This window comes from Penicillium verrucosum, assembly GCF_028828655.1.
Source record: "Penicillium verrucosum strain IBT 35672 chromosome Unknown utg000001l_segment0_segment0, whole genome shotgun sequence".
Lineage (NCBI taxonomy): Eukaryota > Fungi > Ascomycota > Eurotiomycetes > Eurotiales > Aspergillaceae > Penicillium > Penicillium verrucosum.
The window spans coordinates 8,939,112-8,960,127 of NW_026643210.1; the positions used below are offsets into that span (position 1 = coordinate 8,939,112).

At 47.7% G+C, this 21,016-nt stretch overlaps 8 protein-coding genes across 8 annotated transcripts; 3 read left to right on the forward strand and 5 right to left on the reverse strand.

Annotated features, from left to right (window-relative positions):
* Positions 1 to 465: 465 nt before the first annotated feature.
* Positions 466 to 2,866, reverse strand: N7516_003201 (uncharacterized protein; the record flags this gene model as incomplete). The annotated part of the gene is made up of 3 exons (XM_057215921.1): positions 466 to 2,244; positions 2,296 to 2,663; positions 2,719 to 2,866. The coding sequence occupies 3 exons, from the start codon at positions 2,864 to 2,866 to the stop codon at positions 466 to 468; spliced, it is 2,295 nt and encodes a 764-aa protein (XP_057077804.1).
* Positions 2,867 to 3,512: 646 nt separating this feature from the next.
* Positions 3,513 to 4,599, forward strand: N7516_003202 (putative L-cystine transporter; the record flags this gene model as incomplete). The annotated part of the gene is made up of 4 exons (XM_057215922.1): positions 3,513 to 3,553; positions 3,623 to 3,640; positions 3,711 to 4,149; positions 4,231 to 4,599. 4 exons carry the CDS (start codon positions 3,513 to 3,515, stop codon positions 4,597 to 4,599), a joined length of 867 nt encoding a protein of 288 aa, XP_057077805.1.
* A 1,796-nt stretch (positions 4,600 to 6,395) lies between these two features.
* N7516_003203 (putative C2H2 transcription factor) lies at positions 6,396 to 7,667 on the forward strand (the record flags this gene model as incomplete). The annotated part of the gene is made up of 1 exon (XM_057215923.1): positions 6,396 to 7,667. The coding sequence occupies one exon, from the start codon at positions 6,396 to 6,398 to the stop codon at positions 7,665 to 7,667; it is 1,272 nt and encodes a 423-aa protein (XP_057077806.1).
* Positions 7,668 to 8,500: 833 nt separating this feature from the next.
* Positions 8,501 to 8,683, forward strand: N7516_003204 (uncharacterized protein; the record flags this gene model as incomplete). The annotated part of the gene is made up of 1 exon (XM_057215924.1): positions 8,501 to 8,683. One exon carries the CDS (start codon positions 8,501 to 8,503, stop codon positions 8,681 to 8,683), a length of 183 nt encoding a protein of 60 aa, XP_057077807.1.
* A 389-nt stretch (positions 8,684 to 9,072) lies between these two features.
* Positions 9,073 to 10,229, reverse strand: N7516_003205 (esterase/lipase family protein; the record flags this gene model as incomplete). Its single annotated transcript, XM_057215925.1, has 3 exons — positions 9,073 to 9,979; positions 10,066 to 10,128; positions 10,177 to 10,229. The coding sequence occupies 3 exons, from the start codon at positions 10,227 to 10,229 to the stop codon at positions 9,073 to 9,075; spliced, it is 1,023 nt and encodes a 340-aa protein (XP_057077808.1).
* A 1,604-nt stretch (positions 10,230 to 11,833) lies between these two features.
* On the reverse strand, positions 11,834 to 13,394 carry N7516_003206 (uncharacterized protein; the record flags this gene model as incomplete). Its single annotated transcript, XM_057215926.1, has 3 exons — positions 11,834 to 11,951; positions 12,013 to 12,210; positions 12,262 to 13,394. The coding sequence occupies 3 exons, from the start codon at positions 13,392 to 13,394 to the stop codon at positions 11,834 to 11,836; spliced, it is 1,449 nt and encodes a 482-aa protein (XP_057077809.1).
* A 2,836-nt stretch (positions 13,395 to 16,230) lies between these two features.
* Positions 16,231 to 17,472, reverse strand: N7516_003207 (phosphotransferase family protein; the record flags this gene model as incomplete). The annotated part of the gene is made up of 3 exons (XM_057215927.1): positions 16,231 to 16,924; positions 17,004 to 17,299; positions 17,374 to 17,472. 3 exons carry the CDS (start codon positions 17,470 to 17,472, stop codon positions 16,231 to 16,233), a joined length of 1,089 nt encoding a protein of 362 aa, XP_057077810.1.
* Positions 17,473 to 18,901: 1,429 nt separating this feature from the next.
* N7516_003208 (pyridoxal kinase) lies at positions 18,902 to 20,325 on the reverse strand (the record flags this gene model as incomplete). The annotated part of the gene is made up of 6 exons (XM_057215928.1): positions 18,902 to 19,538; positions 19,611 to 19,728; positions 19,787 to 19,999; positions 20,054 to 20,133; positions 20,216 to 20,226; positions 20,278 to 20,325. 6 exons carry the CDS (start codon positions 20,323 to 20,325, stop codon positions 18,902 to 18,904), a joined length of 1,107 nt encoding a protein of 368 aa, XP_057077811.1.
* Positions 20,326 to 21,016: the final 691 nt, after the last annotated feature.

A 21,016-nucleotide genomic window follows, 5' to 3' on the forward strand; every position in this document is an offset into this window, starting at 1 on the left:
CCTAAGGTCCAATGTAAGGACGTTTACTGACACAGAAGATTGCTCAAGATTAATCGACTTTCAAGCTATTTTAAGTTTATTTCTGCAAAATAATTCCAAGCGACAGCCTCTGGATAACCGCCAAAAGGATAGGGCAGATCACCAATACCACGCACAGGTGAAGACAAGACTAGCAAAAAAACCACCCAACAACCCAATAAAAGATCCATTAAATCGCTGGCATCAGAAAAAGAAAGAGATGAGAAAGGAAAAGCTAGCTAAAAAATCATTTCGTCGCCTCGAAAAGCACATTCAAGAAAAGAAAACATATCAAAAGGGGGGACATAGCACCGTGACAAGGGGGGATAATTTATATCAACACGGCTCTGAAGCACATAAATCGTTTTGTACATGTCGTAAGCTGGATCTGTAGTAGACACAAGAGAAAGGGAAAACGGAGGATGCTAGACGGTACCAAGAAAGCGATCAAGTGAATTCTACGCCATGCTGCTGCTGCCTCTCTTGTCGGGTGCGGGCTCGTTCAGCACGTCTGCGGCGACGATTGTTCGCGTACGAGCCACTCATCTCAGTACCGGTATATGTAGGCGAAGTGACACTGTTTGCTCCATACGGAATGGTGGAAGGAGCAGGCATGCGAGGTGGGGGCGGCATGTGGCTGACTTGGGAGGGCGGCGCGGCCCATGAGGATGCAGGCATGCTCCCTGAAGGGGCCATAGATGGATGTGGAGGTGCAAGCTGAGCAGCAGAAGCAGCAGCCTGTTCACGTCGCATTTGTTCGTCTTGTCGACGTTCGAGTTCTTCGACGCGACGCCAGCGGTCGTAGCCGGCGTCTTCGTTGCCGGACAAGGAACCCGCACTGCTGTTGCGACGTCGAGAGTTTCTTCGCTCTCTGCGACGGGCATCACGACTCGCGGCTGCTTCCTCTTCAGTCAGCCTACGGAGTGTCACATGCCGTCCGTCATTGTGCATTTTCACTTTCACAGATACTGGCGGGGAAGCAACATCGTCGCCTCGGCGCCGGCTGCTGCTCCGATTGCGACGGGAGGCCACATCTAGTGCTGCACCAGCGGCTGCACCGGATGCAAACTCTGCTCCATCATGGGCGAGGGAGTGACGTGAGGGAGGAGCTTCAGGCCTCAAGTCACCAGAGAACTGTTGGTGACTCGGGGGCATAGGTGGCATGTCTGATACAGCGCTAGGGATAGCACCGGAGGCGAGAGGCTCTGCAGTAAGAAGAGATTCCCCATGTGATGTATGCCGGGGTGGAGGACGGGATATATCGGTTTCAGTGAGATCAGTTTCACTGTATGAACTGGCCCTTCTTCGTGGGTAGAAACTTTCTCCCGCCTGTGGTCGTCGTCTGCTGTTCGCTCTCTGCAACGCCTCGTCTTCATCTTCTCGGCGCTTGATATCCTCCAGACGCCGTTTTTCTTCATCGTCCTTTTTACCGCGGCTGAACAGCCGCTTCACGGCAGCAAAAGCACCGGCACCCAGAACAGCATCTCTAATTCCATGAGAAGCGCTTCGCTTAGGCGGCTCGGTGAAATATGTGCTGTTGTAGTAGTAAGAAGAACCCGGGCTTTGGGACCGACTTGGTACACGACTTGGTGGTCGATTAAGGGGTGTGTGATGCGTGGGCTCCGGTCGACCATCCTCCATTCTGCTGAGAGACTCATCAGTGTGGCTACTATTGCGCGAATGGGCAGGTCTATACCGACCAGATTCGGCATCGTCTTCTCGCTTCTTTCGACGGTCCCAGAACTTCTTAGCCATGAGGGCAGCCCCGGCCAGTGCGCCAATCTCGAGGAGTTTCTTGCCGAAACCACCACCTCCACCACCACCATGATGGCGGGAAGATTCATCGGAATATTTTTCATCAGAAATAGATGTGCGAGAGTCTTCATAAGCATGGCTTGGGTGGCGACTACTTGTACGTCGTCGAAACATTGAAGCCAAGCCAGCGCCTGCAGCGCCGGCGGCGAGAGCTGCTCCCGTGTGATTGCCATGGTGCTCTGAAACCTCTGAAGGTCCTGTGTACTGGCTGTGGCCACCACCATGCTCACTTCCCATGTGATATCCTTCGACATCATATCGGTAGGAAAGTATAAAATAAAGAACCAAGTAACTGAAGGCTGTTATAGCGAATAGGATAAACAGGACCTTTGGCGAACCGTACAGCGTGAGTCCTAGTGGAATTTGTACAATGCCGAGAAGTAAAAGAGCACGACCCATCCATCGGTGTAACTAGAATATGTTAAGGAAAGCCCATATACCCCTTCTTGGGGCGTCACTTACCACTAGTTTCAAAGGAACGTGGACTCGCTGTCTCTTACTTTCCTTCTTGTGTAGGAACCAGCCCCACAGCACTTGGAAAATGACCAAAACATAGATTGCCAGGCCAATTCCATGATGGGGATTGGTTAGGCTTCTTTCCGGCCCAACGGCGAACCACCCAAGCACAAACACGACCGTGGTCAGGAGCAAGGTGAGGACCTGACACCAAGCATGCAATTTAAATGCCCAGTAAGGATTCCATCGGGAGTAGTATCGGATTAGGAAAATTGATGTTGGAACAATGCCCAAGAAAACGATTGTTGCAATGACGCCGTGCGCGATGATTATGGAATGGTACCCTGCCATATCCTTGAAACGGTTTCCCATGCCTGTAACACGTTAGTCATAATTACAAAGCGTAGGTTGTTAATGCGTTGAACTAACCATTGTATCGCATCGTCTCAAAGTTGACACCCATCAAATTGGGCAGCAAGAAGGTATCCCGTCCAGAGTCCCAGGTGCCATCCCCAACATGAAGGGTATTGGATGCATATGTGCTGCTTCCCGCCGCGGCGAGATCTGAGTTTGACATATTGCGGATAATTCTCGAACGACCTCGCGATCTTCAGTCTGGAATGTCGAATTTACCGAAGGAGATCTTTCGAGATCTCCCGATCCGGGGAATGCACCATGCGATAACGGGATCAAAATTTCAACTGGAATGCCCAATGACAGATGGCACAATTGACTGTATATTAACTAGTTTATGTCGCGAAATGGGTTGTGTCACGAGATCTAAGTATGGTTCGAGAGGGTCGTAGAGTAGAAGTCGATGCGGAGCGCAAGGAGAGGAAGGAAATAAAGTCGTACAAATTCGGAATTGAGGTCCGGTTAGGATTGAAAAAACATCCAACAACGCAATCGAAATAAAATAGAAAAATGCACGTCGCACAGGAACCTCGGGCAGAGAGGAATCACAACAAGAGGCTGAGCAATTCCCCCAGTCATCTGTTTTCCTACAACACATCACCGGGCCAACCAGCCGCTGACTCAGGATCTACATTGTGACCGCCTTCCCAAATCAGCTAGGCTGTTTACTCCTTTATCTTATCCGTCTCATCCTCAGCTGATCTTATCACACGATTGCGTGCTGTTTTGGAGAGAGCTCCAATCATTACATCCACACCTTCTCTTCTTTCCCCGCTTGACCAATTTGTAATGAGTGTCCTCAATCCACCATGACTCCTCAACTAGAGATATTTATCAGCGCTTTATCCCGGTTTGTGAGCTCCTATTTGTACCCGATTGCCACCGGGTATTGTGAGCATGACTAACCGATTTATTCCAGGTGTTTAGGATGGGCATAGTAAGTCTACGTGGTGATTCCGAGGTTATATCTCATGTATTACTTAAATTGACGGCTAACTCGAGCGCAGCATGATCTGTTGGTCAGGGTCCTTTTACCCGCAGCCTATCACCAACTGGAAACGCAAGTCTACAGTCGGTTTATCTATTGATTTATCTACTATCAACCCTCTGGGATTTGCCTGCTATACGATATATACCTCCGCGTTTCTCTATTCGCCCGTCATTCGTTCACAATATGCGGCCCGCCACCCTGCCTCGGTTGATCCCACCGTCCGGTTCAACGATTTCGCATTTGCGGCCCACGCGGTGGTATTGACCATCATGCTATACACACAGTTCTGGCCTTTCATCTGGGGTTTACACATTTCCCGCTTCCAAAGGATAAGTTGGACCATGGCAGGGACATTTTGGGCGTCTATCCTGGCTCCTATGGTGGTTATGGCCATTGTATTGGCGCAAAGTCCGGATGGAGGGTATGATCCTTCCACTTGGGCGTGGATTGACGTGGTAGGTGAAAATAAGGCGTTCTTCTCCAGTGGGCTTTTAAACCATCGGGGAAATTAGAAAACAGAGCTAAAATCCTTCCAGATCTACTCGTTTTCGTACGTCAAACTCCTGGTCACCGTTGTCAAATATATGCCTCAGGTGTCGTTGAACTACAAGCGCCAATCTACAGAAGGCTGGAACATTGGAACCATTCTTCTAGATTTGTCTGGTGGTGTCCTTTCATTGCTTCAACTGGTGCTTGACTCCAGCCTTCAAAGTGACTGGAGCGGTATCACCGGAAACCCGGTCAAGCTACTGTTGGGCAACGTCACAATTTTTTTCGATGCGATCTTCTGCGTCCAACACTACGTCTTATACCGAGACATCCCTGACCTGAAGGGAACACCTGGTCCGGGCGAGCAAGCACCCCTTTTGGTTGGACAAGATGATGCTGTGCCAGATCAGGTATGATCCAAGACACACAGAGAGATACATGAGATGAATCTAGTGATCTTGGGGCCAAATTTGAGACATTGCAGATATGTCTCTATTTTTGTAGAAGCAGTGCAGTCTGAGCTTGGATACTTGAGACATTGTGGGGGCGGGATATTCGGACCAAACATGTCAGCCCTGGGGAGACTTGACGATCTCTAGATTTTTTGGGGGGGTTGGTTTAGTATAAGCCACGATTTAGATGCATGATAGACCGTCCTATTAGAAATGCGATACTATGTTTTTCAAATCTGAGACACACTACCATCGAATATTATTCTTAGACCGAAGACATCCGGTCTCACAACCAGCTTACAACGTACAACGTGCCATTCTAGAAGAAGCATTCAGGCCAACATTTTCTATTCCTAGGAAGTTTTTGCAGATAATCTGTCGCACAATGCAATAGTTACAATTCACACACTGACTGCATAATAAGCCCGAAGCCACAGTGAGGCTCATCGCCGATCAGATTGGAGGACACCGCTCCCTCGTTTTGAACGGCCCCCCGTATTTGGTCCCCGCCGAACGACGTGATTGGTCGGACATTGGAATAAGCACATATTTGTCATCAACTGGCCAATCATAACACAGAACACCGTCTATCCACAATGCACAAACGGTGCTAGCCGTCGGTGTCTTAAAGGACCTTTTGGCTTTGGCACTATAGCTGAACTCGAAGTCCAGATTCCAAGATTCAACATGAACTCACTTTCTTCGTGTCCGCTATACCTACTTTGCGCAGTGATCGACTATACAGAATAGCCCCGGGAGGGTGAAAGATATCAACAAGATATCAATCCTAGCTCTCAACCAGTAAGATACCCCGGCCACGTGAGAGATGCTACCTTTGGATTTAACGTTACCTCCAAGCTGACTGAACCTTAAGAAACTGGTTAAAAAAAAGCAATTGGAGGTAAGGAATCAGAAATCATCTACATGGCATGCAATCGGGGATTAAATGTATAACTCCAGACCTGTCCTGTGTAATGTTGCCACGGTGAGGCTCTTGAATATCTAGATATCATGAACCAGTTCCACGTGTTTATAGCGAACATGTACAAAAGACAAAAAGGATCTTACAGAACACCGCAACACCGGTCCTGGGCATCCCTGGCGTCCTGGGCGTCTCGTGGCTTTTTACTGGCCAATAATACGAGCACACAATGCATACCCTAGAAATATCATGGTTAATTCATGAAACCCTAACCTCTGGTCATAATCTACCGATGTCGATCTAGCCAATGTGCAGACCCACGTCGTCATCTTTCAGCCCTACTTTGAAAGTGTCCCCATAATTATCCAAATGATAAACCAATGTCTACATGCCATGACAGGAAGATCATCCTCTCATCGGGAAGCCAGGAGACCCCCCGGCCCCAGTAATCCTAGTCCATCCGTCCTGAATCACAATTGAGTCAACCCCCGAAGCCGAGGGAGCGGTATCAATCCGCGTACTGCTCCAATGATACCTAGCCAGTATGATCAACAATTCTATATCAAGCATGGCAGTATTGTCAACGTTTTAATTTCCTCTGCGGAACGCCTAGATATTCAAGATTACAGCACTGCCTCCTCGATTTGAGATGATCATAAATAATCCACTACCCGTTAGGTCTTAGCCCGAAAGACAAGTTCAGCTCTAAATCTGGCAAAACTCTATAACACATTGGTCCCTCGGTCATCTCGGGCAACAATATTCAACTGCATGGGCACCTGTTCATACTGTTCATACATCCTTTATAACAGCAAATTTATACTAAGCACCTATTGATATGCCAGAGCGGTTTCCCCTAAAAGGAAGCTTTGAATACATCGACTGGGAGTTCTCTTTTCCATTAGCAGAAGAACTGTCATTCCACAATATCATCTACATCCCCGACATCCCCAACGTCTCCAACATGTATCCTAGTCGCCAGAAGTCTAAGAGTACCTACGACACTGTGACGGACAGCGCTGGTTACTCTGAGTCCTTACATCCTCAACATCTGGGAGGCCTGACCAATATCCCCACCGGCGCTCCATGCAGCTCTCACCTATCCGCTCTTCAACAGGTGGACTTTATGGACGCCCAAACAGACCCTCGATCTTTCCTATCCCCAGGCCATTATCCCACTAGGAGAAGAGGATCGACCGACACTGATACCATTGGCTCTCAATACCCATGGTCAACTGCATCCAACGCAGATACCCTCCCAAACTCTCCTCATATGCGCTCCTTCGAGACCCCCATCGGCCCGACCACAACACCCTTCATTCAAGGCTACTATCCCCCAGGATCTCTACCACTCGCTATGAGCGGCCCGGGGGTGTCGGGCTATACTACCCAGCAAATCGACAAATGGTGCATTGAGAGCGAACCATCCCAAGACTTCTACCATTCACAACCCTTCGCAAACATGAGCTCTATGCGCTTTCCGCCATCAATAGAAGTGCAACCAGAGCCCTACCCAACATTCAGCACTCCACTCAGCACTGCGAACGAGCAGTGGCTCTCCTGTCCACCGCATTCCTCCGATCCAATCCCAGAAACTTTCTTCTCAGTGCCCCTATCCGTCTCAGCCCCTCGATCAGCCCCAGCTCCAACGCCCCATCTCTACCAATCCACCACTACAACCTCAACCGCCTCATCGCCACCACATTCCTTCTCCGACCCTGATTCTCCACCAGCAGCACCAGGCTCGGCCTCTGGCTCAGGCTCCGGCTCAGGCTCCGGTGACCTAAGCAACTACGGCGTCCCAACGGGCGACGGCAACTGGCGCTGCGCCCACCCGGGCTGTTCCTCGCAGGCTGTTTTTCACCGAGGCTGTGATTTGAGGAAGCACTTCAACCGTCACCGCAAGTACCTCTTTTGTCGCCATGAGGGATGTCCTCAGTCTGCGAGGAATGGGTTTAGCAGCAAGAAGGACCGTGCTCGGCATGAGGCGAAGCACAATCCTGGTGTCTTTTGCGAGTGGGAGGGCTGTGGGAAGGTGTTTAGTCGTGTCGACAATATGAAAGATCATGTGAGGAGGATTCATCGGAAAGGGGAGGCTGGAAAGGCTTAGTTGTCGGTCAGATTACTACGATGACGATGACGATTACGATACTAGGGTTTATGTCTTGGACGTCTTTCATTATCTTGCTTGTACTTTGTGCTTTTTGGTTGGTTCTTTTATGTATAACATTGATAGGCAAAGCGGAAAAAGGCAAGGCGAATTTAGACAATGAACAGTTCTGTTGTTTAGCGAGGATCTACATTTCAGTTCAATGATAATTCAACACATGGAATTATACAGAAATAAGCGGTTGTAACTGTTTGAGAAACGGTACATCTATACACCATGATGCAGAGATGTAAATCTAGACTTAAACTCGAGCACTGCCGAGTAGTCTACTGCCGTAAGAAGCGACTAAAAATGCTTGATTCCAATTTTAACGCCAAACAAGCCCTAGGCCAGACTAACATCGTCCTGAGTCTGATAATAGGAATTATTGTAAAAAGGCCCGTGTAATCGACTACCCGTGATCTTCTTATGTGTCCAAGACGTTTACGCAGAAATAGACCAGATGAAACAAGAATTCCCCCTAGATCTGGATTCTAATAATAGTACAAGATACTCTAGATTCCTATCAAGGAGTATTGCATAATTTCTAACCGATCATTATTATACGAGTATACTACAACCCAATCGAGGCTACATACGGTGACAAAAAGCAGGTATAAAAGTCAAAGATATCAATAAAAGCAGGGATTGCCCGATTGCCTTTTCTATCCAGGATACCCTAGTATGCTTCGCCGATTCAGAGCCCTATCAAAACCGCATCTGCGCATTGGTTTCTATCAACTACCATCTTCTTAGCGAATATCATTTCCCTGACATCGATATCGATGCCAACAATGCAACTTGAATCAGATAACTCCTTTCTACAAGACCAAGACCTTCGCAGTGAAACAAATCACAGTCAAGCCCCGGCAACACACCGGCGCCCGGGCGATGGACATGATGCAGCAGAGGTTATTAGCATCGTTCCGGGCACCATGATCTACCCAGCCCAGCTTATTACACCGGCGCCCAGGTAGGTGCCAACCCGGTGACAGCTACACGAACGGTCAGCCAATATACTATACCGTCGTATCTGAACAGCCGCAAGCTTGCCGGGCGACTAAGAGATGCTACTAGTTGTTACACTCACGGACATAAATGACGCAGTTGGTATTCCAAGGGCGTGTTCTTCAAGTCAAAGGAATATCAGCCGTCAGATATTTGAAACTTTGGGAAACCTAAGGTTTCAGGTTCGCACGTGCTCCAAGGTTGTCTTAACCCTATGTGAAACGTGGGGGAACAAAGGCATTGTGTTATAAACTCTGTCTGTAGTTCTAACTTTGAGAGGTATTGGGTTTACACAACACAGTTTCGATGCCAAAAAGTTGCAAAAAAGGACACATCCATATTTCATGCAGATATCCCATCAGTCGAAGGCAAAGGTCTCACCCTGATTGGAATGTCCTTGAGCGTAACTCTGCGAAAGCGCCCCGCCGGTAAAGTAAAAGTTCCCTGGAGTCCAAGACCCCAACCAAGCAGGATTTCCAGAGCCAGGAGGGGACATAGTAGTCTTGTTTGCAGCAGCATCATCACCACGACGAGATTCATGAAGCCACCCGGTAACGATCGACCGAACAAGACCATAACCACCATCTGCATGGCCAGTAAACTTGGTCATGTTATAATGATCAGCATTGATACTGCAGTTGTCATAGCCCGGCAAAACAGCCAAGTGCTCTTCAACGATTTTGCCCACTATATCATTCATATTCTTCGCCTCGTAGAAACAGAAGACCTTGAGCGAGATGTCTCCACGACGAAGCATGGACTGGAACTCATTCCCAGCTAATTGCACATTGTTCGAACCCAAATGGAGAGCACCGACCATATCCCTGTTCGCGGTGTGGACTATTTTCATCCCCTTTGCGAGTTTTTCTCGGTAGGAAGCGAGCGATGATCCGTATTGCGGTGTGCCCATGAAGATTATTCCGATGGCACTTGAGGATATTGCCCATAGTCCGTCTATAGAGTTACTGAGGATCAAGGCTTGTTGGCAGACCAAGCCGCCTAGACTGTGTGCGATGAATAGGATGGGTCTGCTTGAGCAGTTGATTCGTTGGCTGACGATTGCGAAAGCTAGGGATTGACTGTGGTCGTAAAGTCGGTCTGAGAAGGTAATTGAGGTGAAGCTGAATATGTCAACGTCGTAGCCGAAGGTCATGATGCGTGCTGTAGACAGGTCCTTGGAAAGAAGGTCTCGGGGCCATAAGGTTCCGTTTTCGTGAGTCCATGTTTTCTCGCGGTTGCCGGTGAGTCCATGGACGAAAACAATGCTATTTAATGTATTTTAGTTTGTGCAACTTATTTTAGTTCGTGTATCATCCACTTTGAGATCCTTTATAGTAGAAGATGAACTCACTCCAGATCCGCATTGGAAGGATCAGATAGTACCTTCATCCCAATTGCACCTTCGGTAGGGTACCTCGGCATAATTAGCTCGGTAAATCATTTCGCTATAATGCAATCTTACAGACTGTGTTCTGGAACACCGGGTTTCGTCTTCCTGAATAGCGATAGCTTCATAGTGGCGAACTATATGTGACATTGGTCAAATACAGGAATGGAACAAAGATCGACGACAAAACAGCGAGATAAAGTCAATAAAGACGCAACCATAGAAAGAACCGGTGTGTATTAGGAGAATTTTAAAACTCTTAATCCTGCCTGTTAACCGCCCTCTTCTTGAAAACATACGGAGGTACCCCTGTCCGGAGCTGACGAACCCTACTGCATTACACAGAGTCTTAACTAAACCACATGTCTTATTACTGTCCATTATACGCCCATATTAAAATCATTATAGGTGACACAGAAATACCCCGATTTAGATGACTGCGAACACGCGCCTGAATGAGAAGATATCGGGCCAGAAGATATCGGGCCGGAACGTTCGTGGTAGCCCCACAGGATCAGGCGCAGAAGCTCTAATGATATAAATCGTTGACTGATATAAATGGTTGAATGAGCAATCAGTGCATAGCTAGGTTTATCTAGAGCTGCGCTGCTAAGATACCGTGGACTGAATTAGGATTCTCAGTCCTGGGACCAATATGTTCAGGCTTGTCTGCGCTTGGCTGGGGTATACTATTAGGGACAATTGGGCTCTCATACTTGAAGATTTGATGGTTATCGCTTCTTTGACGCAAGCCTGTAATCGGGCGTATATCCGGATTCAATCACTAGTGCTTCTTTTACCGGAAGTTGGCTGTCGCGAGTTCTCTTCCGAGTTTCTGTTCTAGAATTGGGACCGATGCCACTTCCTACAAGTGCAGTTGGCGAGCGCACATCGGCTAGCAAGTCACCAAACCATATAACCTGTGTGGCATTGATTAGATAGCTAGTACACCGGTGGAGGCAGGCTGACTCGATTGGACCGCAAGTAGTAGACGGAAGAAAAGTCCCTACACCCTATGAATGCACCACTTGGAAGCTAGGGAGACTTTAATCTACATAGAGAAACCATGTAATTGATAGAAAGGTGTGCCAATACGTTGGTTCTCAAGAGAGGAAGTATCAGATCGAATTGATCATACGCACATTTAGAGCGAAGCCAGCAAGACCAGTCTCAAGCTATGCTACATCAAAGGAAATGACTTCTATCCGCGTGTGATATTTTTGACATGTTCCGAGTATATTTTCAACAGAATGAGTTTCATAATACTCCAATTGAATTGATCAGACAATATGGAGAAAGAAGAAATAGTGAAGACTCACAACACTCCTATTAAACGAATGACCCATGTAACATCATGAATTTCTAACAATGGACAGGTGGTATCATTGCAGAAGCACCAAAATAAAAGTACCCAAGGGTAACAAAAAAAAAAAAGAAAAAAAAGCAGAAAGGTATCACAGCTGAGAAATTCGTCACGCGTAAATTTGCGAAGTTGTCTCGAAGGGGGATTAGCATTGTCGTACTGAAGCGCTAATCTGGAAATCTGGAACACCCGGGGGACACAGGGTTGAATGTGGGAGAGAAGGCGGAGGGGGAGTGGTTGAAGAGGGTACACGCCGGTCGGAGCGGGTGGGATAGAAAGAACATGGGCAAGAAAGAAAGTTAGAGATGCAAAGATGTAAACAGAAATAGGAAGAAAAATATATAAAATAAAACGAGAGGCTGAAATGTTTCATGTATTGTTCATCCTTCGTTTTCTCCCGCGGGCGCTACCAAGCGGCCTTTGCGCGAGAACCTGTCGGAGAATGGGGTCGTCTTTGTTTTTGTCGACGTGGTGTACACGGACATGCCTGTGTGAGTGTGTAAGTTCAGCTGATGTCAGGTTAAATGAGGCTCGGATGTAGCACGAACCGTTGAAGATTGTCGGGTCGCGGGTATTTGTGTTGCTGGTCTGGACAGAAGGGACAGACGTAGCCTGGGGAGTTGTGTACGAGGCCATGGCGCATCATTTCATTCTTGCGCTTGAATCCCTTTCCGCCTAGTGCGCGTGGACAACCCTCTACTGGGCAGAAGTGTGGGCGATCTTGTGAGTGCACGTTTGCGTGAGAGCTACTATTTCGTTAGGTAGGGTTTTCACTCGAGTCATCTTTTTGGTCTTACTTGAGGAGATACTGAGTTTGGAATGGCGCAGCAGTGCATCCAGGATGTGTACACTTGTAACTACCCACGGGGCCCCCATTGGCCTGGGGAGTGGATGCAGCGAGCGGATGTCGATCACCCATACCAACGCCAACCTGTTCCGTGGGCGTAGGATAACTAGTCGCTGGGCTTTTGGCGGTTATAGGGGAGGCCTCATACGGGGTCTGGGCGGACAGCATCTCAGACTGGGGTGTTCCGCGCCAGAAGGATGAGTGTGAGGCTGGAGAAGGGTTGGTAGATGAGTCCTTCAGGCTCACCGGCGAAAAGTGAGAAAAAGGACTTGGAGGGATGGAAAACTTTCCCGGAAAAGCGCGGTCGAATGGAGAATCGTTCCCTGATGTAGTTGACCCGGGACACGAGGAGAAGGGGTAGGGAGATGGGATTGTGTTGACTGGTGGGCCGAAGTCTGACAATTCGCTGATAGCTTTGTGGATAGACGGCAGCGTTTGTTTATTGCTGCTCTCGGGAGATTTTGCGAACGATGATCCAGTATCTGGTTGGCTCAACTTTAGTGATGGGAGGGGAAATTCCGACTTGATTTCCGAAGACGTTTTGAGATATGGCAACCCTTGTGGAGATCGTTGGCTCATGGCACTGATTGATGGTACTCGTTCTCTTTGAATCTCATTTTTAATCTCAACATCTGGCTCTTTAGGCTGTAATGGGACTGGGAACAATCTCTTCTGGGGGGGTTTGTTCTCAGTGTCTTTATGTGAAGCCGAGGCCGAGGCTGAGGTTATGAGTTCCAATGATGCCTTTCGTGGAGGGTCATCCCTTAGACATGGATTTGATCTCCCTCTGGGATCGAAATCAGGCGGCTGTTTATAATTTTTGAGATTCCCAGGTAGTGATTCCAATGGAGCAATCCTTGCCGCTGCAGCAATCTCTGGGTGGTTCGGAGCTAGAAACCCCATCAGTACTCGGTCGCCCTCACGGGTTGAGTTCTGAGGTTTCGGCTGGTTGGGCTTACGGGAACCCGCGTCATCTTTTTCGCTAATCGAAACAAAGGGTGGTGGTGTTTCGTTCTCTCCATAGTTGGGTTTGATCGCCTCCATAGGAGGCGACTTATTAAAAGCGTCATCCGAGTCATACATAGCGGACGTCAGGAAAAAATTGTCAGGTGCATCGGGCACCTCGCCTTATACTTGTTGTTCTGACAGATTGAATTGATGATCACACATCAGAACTGATGATAATAGCCTGTAAGATATGGTTAGAGATGGGGTTATTGTACTTGTTGATTCTTCCGATGATCGGAAAAAAATATTAAATCAAAAAGAAAACACCGAAATCCAAGTGCAAAGAATAGAACGGTAGAAAAGAAAGTGATTCCGACACAATGCGACTGTCCGTCTGCAAAGCGTCGAGATGGGGAGATGAGGGGTTGTCAGGTCAGGATGACCCGGAGAGAATAAAATATGAACACCAAACAAGTCCGACAGCATAAGAAAGAAAGACCGAGGAAAGAAGAAAGCAAAAAAAAAGCAAAAGAGAAAGAAAAGAAGAAGAAGAAGAAGAAGAGAAAAAAAAAGAAAAAAAAGAAACCCAAGGCTCTAGACTACTCAGTTTCGATGTCTGCAGAAAGTGCACTTACCCAAGGGGAAAGGTGGACGCGGGTAGTGAATGGGTCCCGGGATGAGGCTCAAAAGCTCCGATTGTCACTGCGCCATCTGCAGATGAATGATATCACCCGGAAGTGTGCAGGTAGAGCAAACTGTACAGTCTTGTCTCAAGGGTAGAAAAGAAAGGAAAACTAAAAGGAGAAGTTGCAGGCTTCGGGGGAGAAAAGAAAAAGGTGTCTAAGGGTGAGATAATACCACGTTCTACACGTGCAAGTTAGGACCCAGCAATATCTACCAGTATAATGCCAGTATCAGATGCAAGAGAAAAGAAAAAAAAAGAAAGAAGAGAAAAAGAAGAGAATAACATCGAGAAAAAGGAGAATAAACGTTCAAAAGGAATATTCGAAGGGGGGGATGGGAGACAAGAAAGACATGCGTGCGGCTCTCTCAACTCGGGGCTCCACATAATAGATTACATAGTTTACCGTGACTTGTACCTACACCCATACATAAGTAGGTAACGAGTAACTAACGAGTAATGAGTAACGAGTAACGTTCTATTATTATTCGGGCTTTTTACCTAGGTACCTAGGTATAATTTAGATTGTTATTTTGGTGTTATTTTTAATTCGTTTTTTTTTCCATTTGTTATTTTCATTCTATATTTATGTTATTTTCAACTTCTCTGCTGACCATCCCCCTGACTTACCTTATTTCCCCCCTCTCTATTCGGAGCATTTGAACTTGGTCACACATAAACAAGTAAGAAAGGAAAGGAAAAAAAAAAAAAAAAAGAAAAAAATTATCCCCACCGCTACTCTCTGTTATTCAGGCTCCACCATTAAACTCGGAGACAACAACCGGGAGAGTGCAACTCTCTGTGAGTCGTTTCCCCTCTCTCTCTTCCTCTCCACTCCCCCAGTCAGTTTATACCCGGCTAGGGAACCTGCACGAAGAGAGGGCCCACATGGTCTGTTCGCTACTCATTTCCCTCTTTTTGTCCCGCCTTTTGGTCCTTTTTTTTCGCCTCCTTTGCAACGTCAAACTCAAGTCTGCGCTGGCACACTAAAGCCTCGAGCCGTCAGCCCAAGGGATCTTCAGGCTTTCCCGGTTTGGTTGTCAACGCGCTGTCTGCGGTAAAGGAGATCGTCCGGCCCACGTTGTTTCAGAGCCTCGTTAAGAGGTCTCTCTTAGCACCAAAGTATACTATAGTACTATAGTTCTAGATATTAGTTAGTTATTCTATTATATTGTCTCCGTACTCCGTACATAATATACATAATACGGCTACAATAACTATAATACTACGCTATACTACCTGCATAGATGTGCTGTCCAACCCTGTCGGCCACAATCCGAAACCCCTAATTCCCGTTCCCTTATCCCCCAGCCGCATCCCCCTCAATCCCCTCACACTAGTGAATAGTGGATAAATGGAGTTTGAAATTAGTTAATTTCAAACTTCCTATCTGAATAACTAACCCTATCCCGAACTTATTATTGAACATCTATATCCTTGGAAAGAACCAGAAAAAAAAAACAAAAACAAAAACAAGTGGGTTCTTCAACCCCTCAGCCTCACTTACGCGTAGAGCCGCAGGTCGACAAAAAAGCCTCACCCTTTTCCCCTCTTCTACAGCCAATCATAATCCACTAGGTGCTTTGTCGACTTGTCCGCCAGATGGGCTCAGCGGATATTACACAATGCGGTATTCCACCTTTCCACCTTTCCACCTTTCCACCTTTCCACCTTTCCGTTATTTTCACTTCTAACCATTTCTATCCTATATATATACTCTATATATTCTACCTATATACTCTCTATTATTATATTTTTAACCCTAACCCATTGCCTCTTTATATATCTCTAAATACCCACCTCCACTCGGTAGTGATCGGATAAAAATGGCGTACATAAACGTGATATACTCGCAGGATATTATATGATACGCTCTCAAATATTTGTCTATATCGGGTTAAGTGCTTACACCTACACGTCAGGTGCCAAAAGTACTAGAAAATCTAGCTGTTCTAGGCGACATAACCATAGAAGTGGGGCTTGTTTCATAGTGGAGAGTTGGTTCTGGCCTAGCCTTGACTTACTAACCTGAAGAGTCCAATTTAGATTTAGATCGGGCCATGTCAAGCTACATTATACATGCATCCATCTACATCTAGACGGGCGCTAGAATACAACTGAAAAAAAAAGCCCAGGCCTCGATTCTGAATATATACAAGGTCACAAAAAAACCTGAAACCCTCATCCTCCCCATAAGTACCGTCAACAATCCAATGAAAGCAAAAGTCAAGTAAATACCTACCTAGGTATATAGGTAATACTCTTTATAGAGTGTAATATGTAATAAGACTACAGCTTCCCCTCACTAGCCCTCTTAACAGCCCTAACCCTCTCCCAAGCCCCCTCAGCAAATGGCTTCGCCCTCTTCGCATAATCACTAGCCCGAGCACTACTAGCCTGCCTCCCAGCGAACCGGGCCGCAATGCCCTGCATGATCACGGAGCCCCGGAACGCAAAGAACGCATCGCCCCACGCCACGTCGGAGCTCGTCTCGTACCCAGATGTCTCGGCGTACCAGCCAATGCACTCCTGGCGCCGCGGCAGCCCTGGAACAACCCCCGGCGCGAACTGCGACAGTTGGCTGTCCCCACTGTCCATTATGTACGGACTCGTGAGATTGCAGAAGTCCGAGAGCGGGTGTCCTACAGTCGCCATTTCCCAATCTAGGATTCCAATCACGCGCGGCTCCGTCTTGTGGAAGATCATGTTGTCGATTTTGTAGTCCCCGTGCACGAGTGTGCCCCGGTCTAGTGGTTGCGTGTTCTTTTGTGAGAAGAATGTCACCATGTCGTCGAAGTGGGGGAGTTCGCCGACGGGTTCGTTGGTGTCGGCGTCGACGACCGCGGCTTGCGCTTTGGAGATTGTCTTGAAAGTGGCGATTTGCCGGTCGAAGAATCCTGTCGGTTTGCCGAAGGTTTCGAGTCCGACGCTTTTGGGGTCTACGCTGTGGAACTTTGCGAGGGTTTGTACTGCATTCTTCCACCTGGGGAAGGGGAGGCTTGTTAGTAATGTGGAGGCACTAGCTGGGGGGGGATTGTTGGAGCCCCAATCGCGTGACGTACAGTGCTTTCCTCTCTTCTCCGCTCACGCCTGGCATCGCTGGGTCGGTGAAATGTCGCCCGTCTAGGAACTCCATGATGTAGAATGCCGTTCCAATCACGCTGTCATCTTCGCAGAGGCAGTACGCCTTCGGAACAGGTACATCGGTATCCCCCAATGCCCGGATAATCTTGTACTCGCGCTCGACTTTATGAGCTGTCTTCGAGAGCAGCTTGCCAGGGGGTTTCTTGCGCAGAACGACCTGCTTGCCATCAGCGGCAGTAAGAAGGTAGGTAGGATTTGATTGACCGAAGCCGAACTACAGTGACAGGATATTAGTTGGTCTGTTTGATATTGCTGATTTTCTTTTTTGATAGACTGGGCCAGACTCACCTGCTTCACATCAAGTGGGGTCTTGACCTCGGGCACATTCTGGTCAATGTACTTCTCCAACGAGGGGATATCTATAGGCTGGCGCACTTCTCCCGCCATGATGTCGATATGGAATAAGGGAAAGACCGTTCAAAATGCCGTACGTATTTTGCAAAGTGACGACGGTAGTGACGACAGTTTCGCATTAATATGTACAAGGAAAGCAATAAATGTCCCCACCACCTACCTCCTCGGCGTGACCGGGGGACCTCGGCCCCAGCAACTCCTCGGCGTCACCGCCGTCGAGCGGGGAGGACAAAACAAACAGAACAAACACCCGACGCGTCCCAGCGGTGAAACGCGCAGTCGAGCGTGGAGCTCACCGCAATTTTTGTGAAGCTAGGGGGGACTTGTAACTTGCGTTAGCCAATTCACTCTACTCTGTACTGTGGGACCCTATTATTTTTAACCCTCTATCCACTTCGATTCTCGATCTTCGATCCTTTCCAACCATTTTTGTGATTTATCATGACCAAAGAGATCACCCCGCCACCCCAAGAGAAATCCCTCCCCGCACACAATCCGCCTTCCCTCCCTGCCTCCCCGCTGCCGAAACGCTCAAAGCCCGACACAATGACTTCCGCCGCCGTTACCTCGATCCAGCAGCCACTGCCCCCGCTGCTTGTTAAGAAGCTTGTTGAGTCTGCCCAGGCTCCGACTCGCGGATCGGCTTTTGCGGCTGGATACGATATCTACGCCGCTAAGGAGACTGTCATCCCCGCTAAGGGCAAGGCCGCTGTTGATACTGGTATTGCTATTGCTGTGCCTGAGGGAACATGTATGTGACTATACCTGTTGATTGAGATTGATCAATTGAGAACTTTATCGAAGCTCTCTGCTTGTTGAGGCTGAGTTAAGAGTGAATGCAATTCTAATGAGGATTACAGACGGCCGCATTGCTCCCCGTAGCGGTCTTGCTGCTAAGCACTTCATTGACACCGGTGCTGGTGTCATTGATGCCGACTACCGCGGTGAGGTCAAGGTGCTTCTGTTCAACCACTCTGATGTCGACTTCCCGATCAAGGCGGGTGATCGTGTTGCCCAGCTGGTTCTGGAGCGGGTGAGTTCCAGCTATTAATACTGTATGTTGTGTGAATTTATCTGACCGGTTCTAGATCTACACCCCTGAAGTGAGCGTCGTCGAGGAGCTGGAGGAGAGTGTCCGTGGTGCCGGTGGATTCGGTAGCACTGGCATTTAGGGGCCATAGCTCGGTACAAAGTTGGGAGGACATACGAAAATTAGATGGGTTCTGGTTTAAAAATGAGCCTAGTTATGATTACATGCATTCGAGGTTATGTCTGACTGAATGAATAAAACATATAAAAAAGATTCCATGCTAGATACAATAATCAAATCTATGTGCAGACCGAACCGGCGTTTGATAAAGAGATGGCAACCGATCCGGCTTCATCTAATGCTGCCTCCCCTCGAAAATCCTTCTATCATCTAACCATGTCTCATGCAAAAGATATAAACCCTACCCCAAACCTACCGCAAATCCTTTGGAAGATCCTCCTTCTTCCAATCCTGCACCTCAAACAAAATCTTCGGATCCCGCAAAATCCGCGTATTCCTCACAAGCCTAACCTCCGCAGCCTTAGTCCTGCGCAAATAATCCCTCTTCTGCAATTCCTCGGGCGAAGCCTCCCCTCCCAACGCAGGAACAGCAACCGCCAGCTCCGCATCCCGACTCTCCAACGTCCGCTCCAAAATACTATGCATACTAGACAGAACCTTGACAGTGGCACTAGCCAGAGGCAGATCCGTAGCGGCCACATCATCGTGCGAAAGCCAGGACTTGGTCGAGCGCAGGCCATGCACTGCGGAAACGGCTTCGCTTAGACGTGCGACGGTCAGGGCGGCGAACATATCGCCCGTTCCACTGAAGAAGCAGTCCAGTGCTGGGACATCGACGCGGAATAGTCGCGGTGATCCGTCGGAACGCGTGGTTGAACCAATTACTGTTAGGAAGTTCTCTGGTGGGGGTGGGGTTGAGCCTGATTGGGAGAGCTTGAAGAGTTGCACTGAGGTGATTATCACGTGTGGCACTGAGTAGATTTTGTGGATGGCTGTTACTGCTGAAGCGAGGGTTTCTAGGGATGTTATTTTGATGCCAGAGAGGGTTCTGTTGTTATTTTATTAGTGGTTATTGTCTGGGTATGAAGTTGAAGTTGAAGTTAAAGTTTGGACGACTTACTCGGCTTCGAATTGGTTAGGCAAGATCAGATCCGCAAAGGGGATGATTTTCTTGTATGCGGGGACTACGTCGTCGTTGACATATAGTCGGCCTTGGTCGCCCATGACTGGGTCCAGGACTGATAGATATTATATTAGTTGTCTGTACTTGGGAGGAATAGCGGGGGTGTTACTTACCCCAGAAAAACGACCCGGGCTTTTTCTCTGCTTTCTCTTGTAGATCAATGCCGATAGTGCCTACTGATTCCACAGCTGCTGCACTCGGGGCGTAGCCCGATAGCATGACATCAAAGTCTGTGAGGTTACTCTGGCACAGGCCCTGGTAGAGGTCTGAAATTTCCTGCGCGGTGGCACGAGTTCCCTTGAATTGGCGATAGCCTGTATGGTTACCTGCAATTGCATGTGAGTCAGGGCTGGGGTTATTAAGCCCGGGTTGCAACGTACTGAAATGGACGGTGTTCAAGGCAGCGACTTCGCAGCCCAGGGATTGCATGACGAAGGTTGCCATTGTATTTCCGACATGACTGGAGAGAAGATGTTAGTTTGCTGTGACTCCAATGGTGTCTTTTAAACATGATACACAGGGTTATTAGTCTTGCCACATACCCGTAGACTACCTAGTGGAAAATGTCAGCTTATGATCTGAAGGAGTGGACAATTTCACTTACATGACTGGCAACAGCCAGAACTCTGGTCTCAGGTACTAATGAATCCATGATAAGTTTTAAGTTAAGTTGAATTGAATATAAAAGAGTCTATCAAGTAGTATCTCATATGTTGCTATGACTCTGTGTGGGGGGTCCGGGGGATGATTTACCGAAATTCCTCTTACCTAATTGGCTCCGAGAACCGAGTTATCAGAGGGAAGAAATTATTGTATATAACTAGTTATAACTATTTAGTTATAGTTATAGTTATAGTTATAGTTATAGATATAGATGTAGATATAGATGTAGATATAAGATTATAGACAATTAAGTGCCATATGCTAATCCAAGGTCCAAACCCAGAATGATCTCCAACCCGTGGACCCATTACAAGATCTCCTTACTTAACTGGACTGGACTGAATTTCAATTTCCATCCCCCGTAATATGTTGTACTTCATACTTCATGTTTCCGTTTCAGAATGACCTAGTCGAATGATAATGATATCTATATCATTCGGACGGGGAAGGGGATAAAGCAAAGGGGAAAAAAAGACAGAAATAGGAAATAGGATATAATCGAAGTCATGGTCTCGGCCTACAGCGTACCTACTAGGTAATGGATCTACTCTATACGGGATAAAGAGTATAGGAGTACAAGAGTATACCCCTTGAGATATCTCAGAACCCGAAAGTCCATCGAACGGTCTAGCCCGTGTGCTAGTGGTACCTCGGACTCCTCTAGCGCATTGGCAACACGT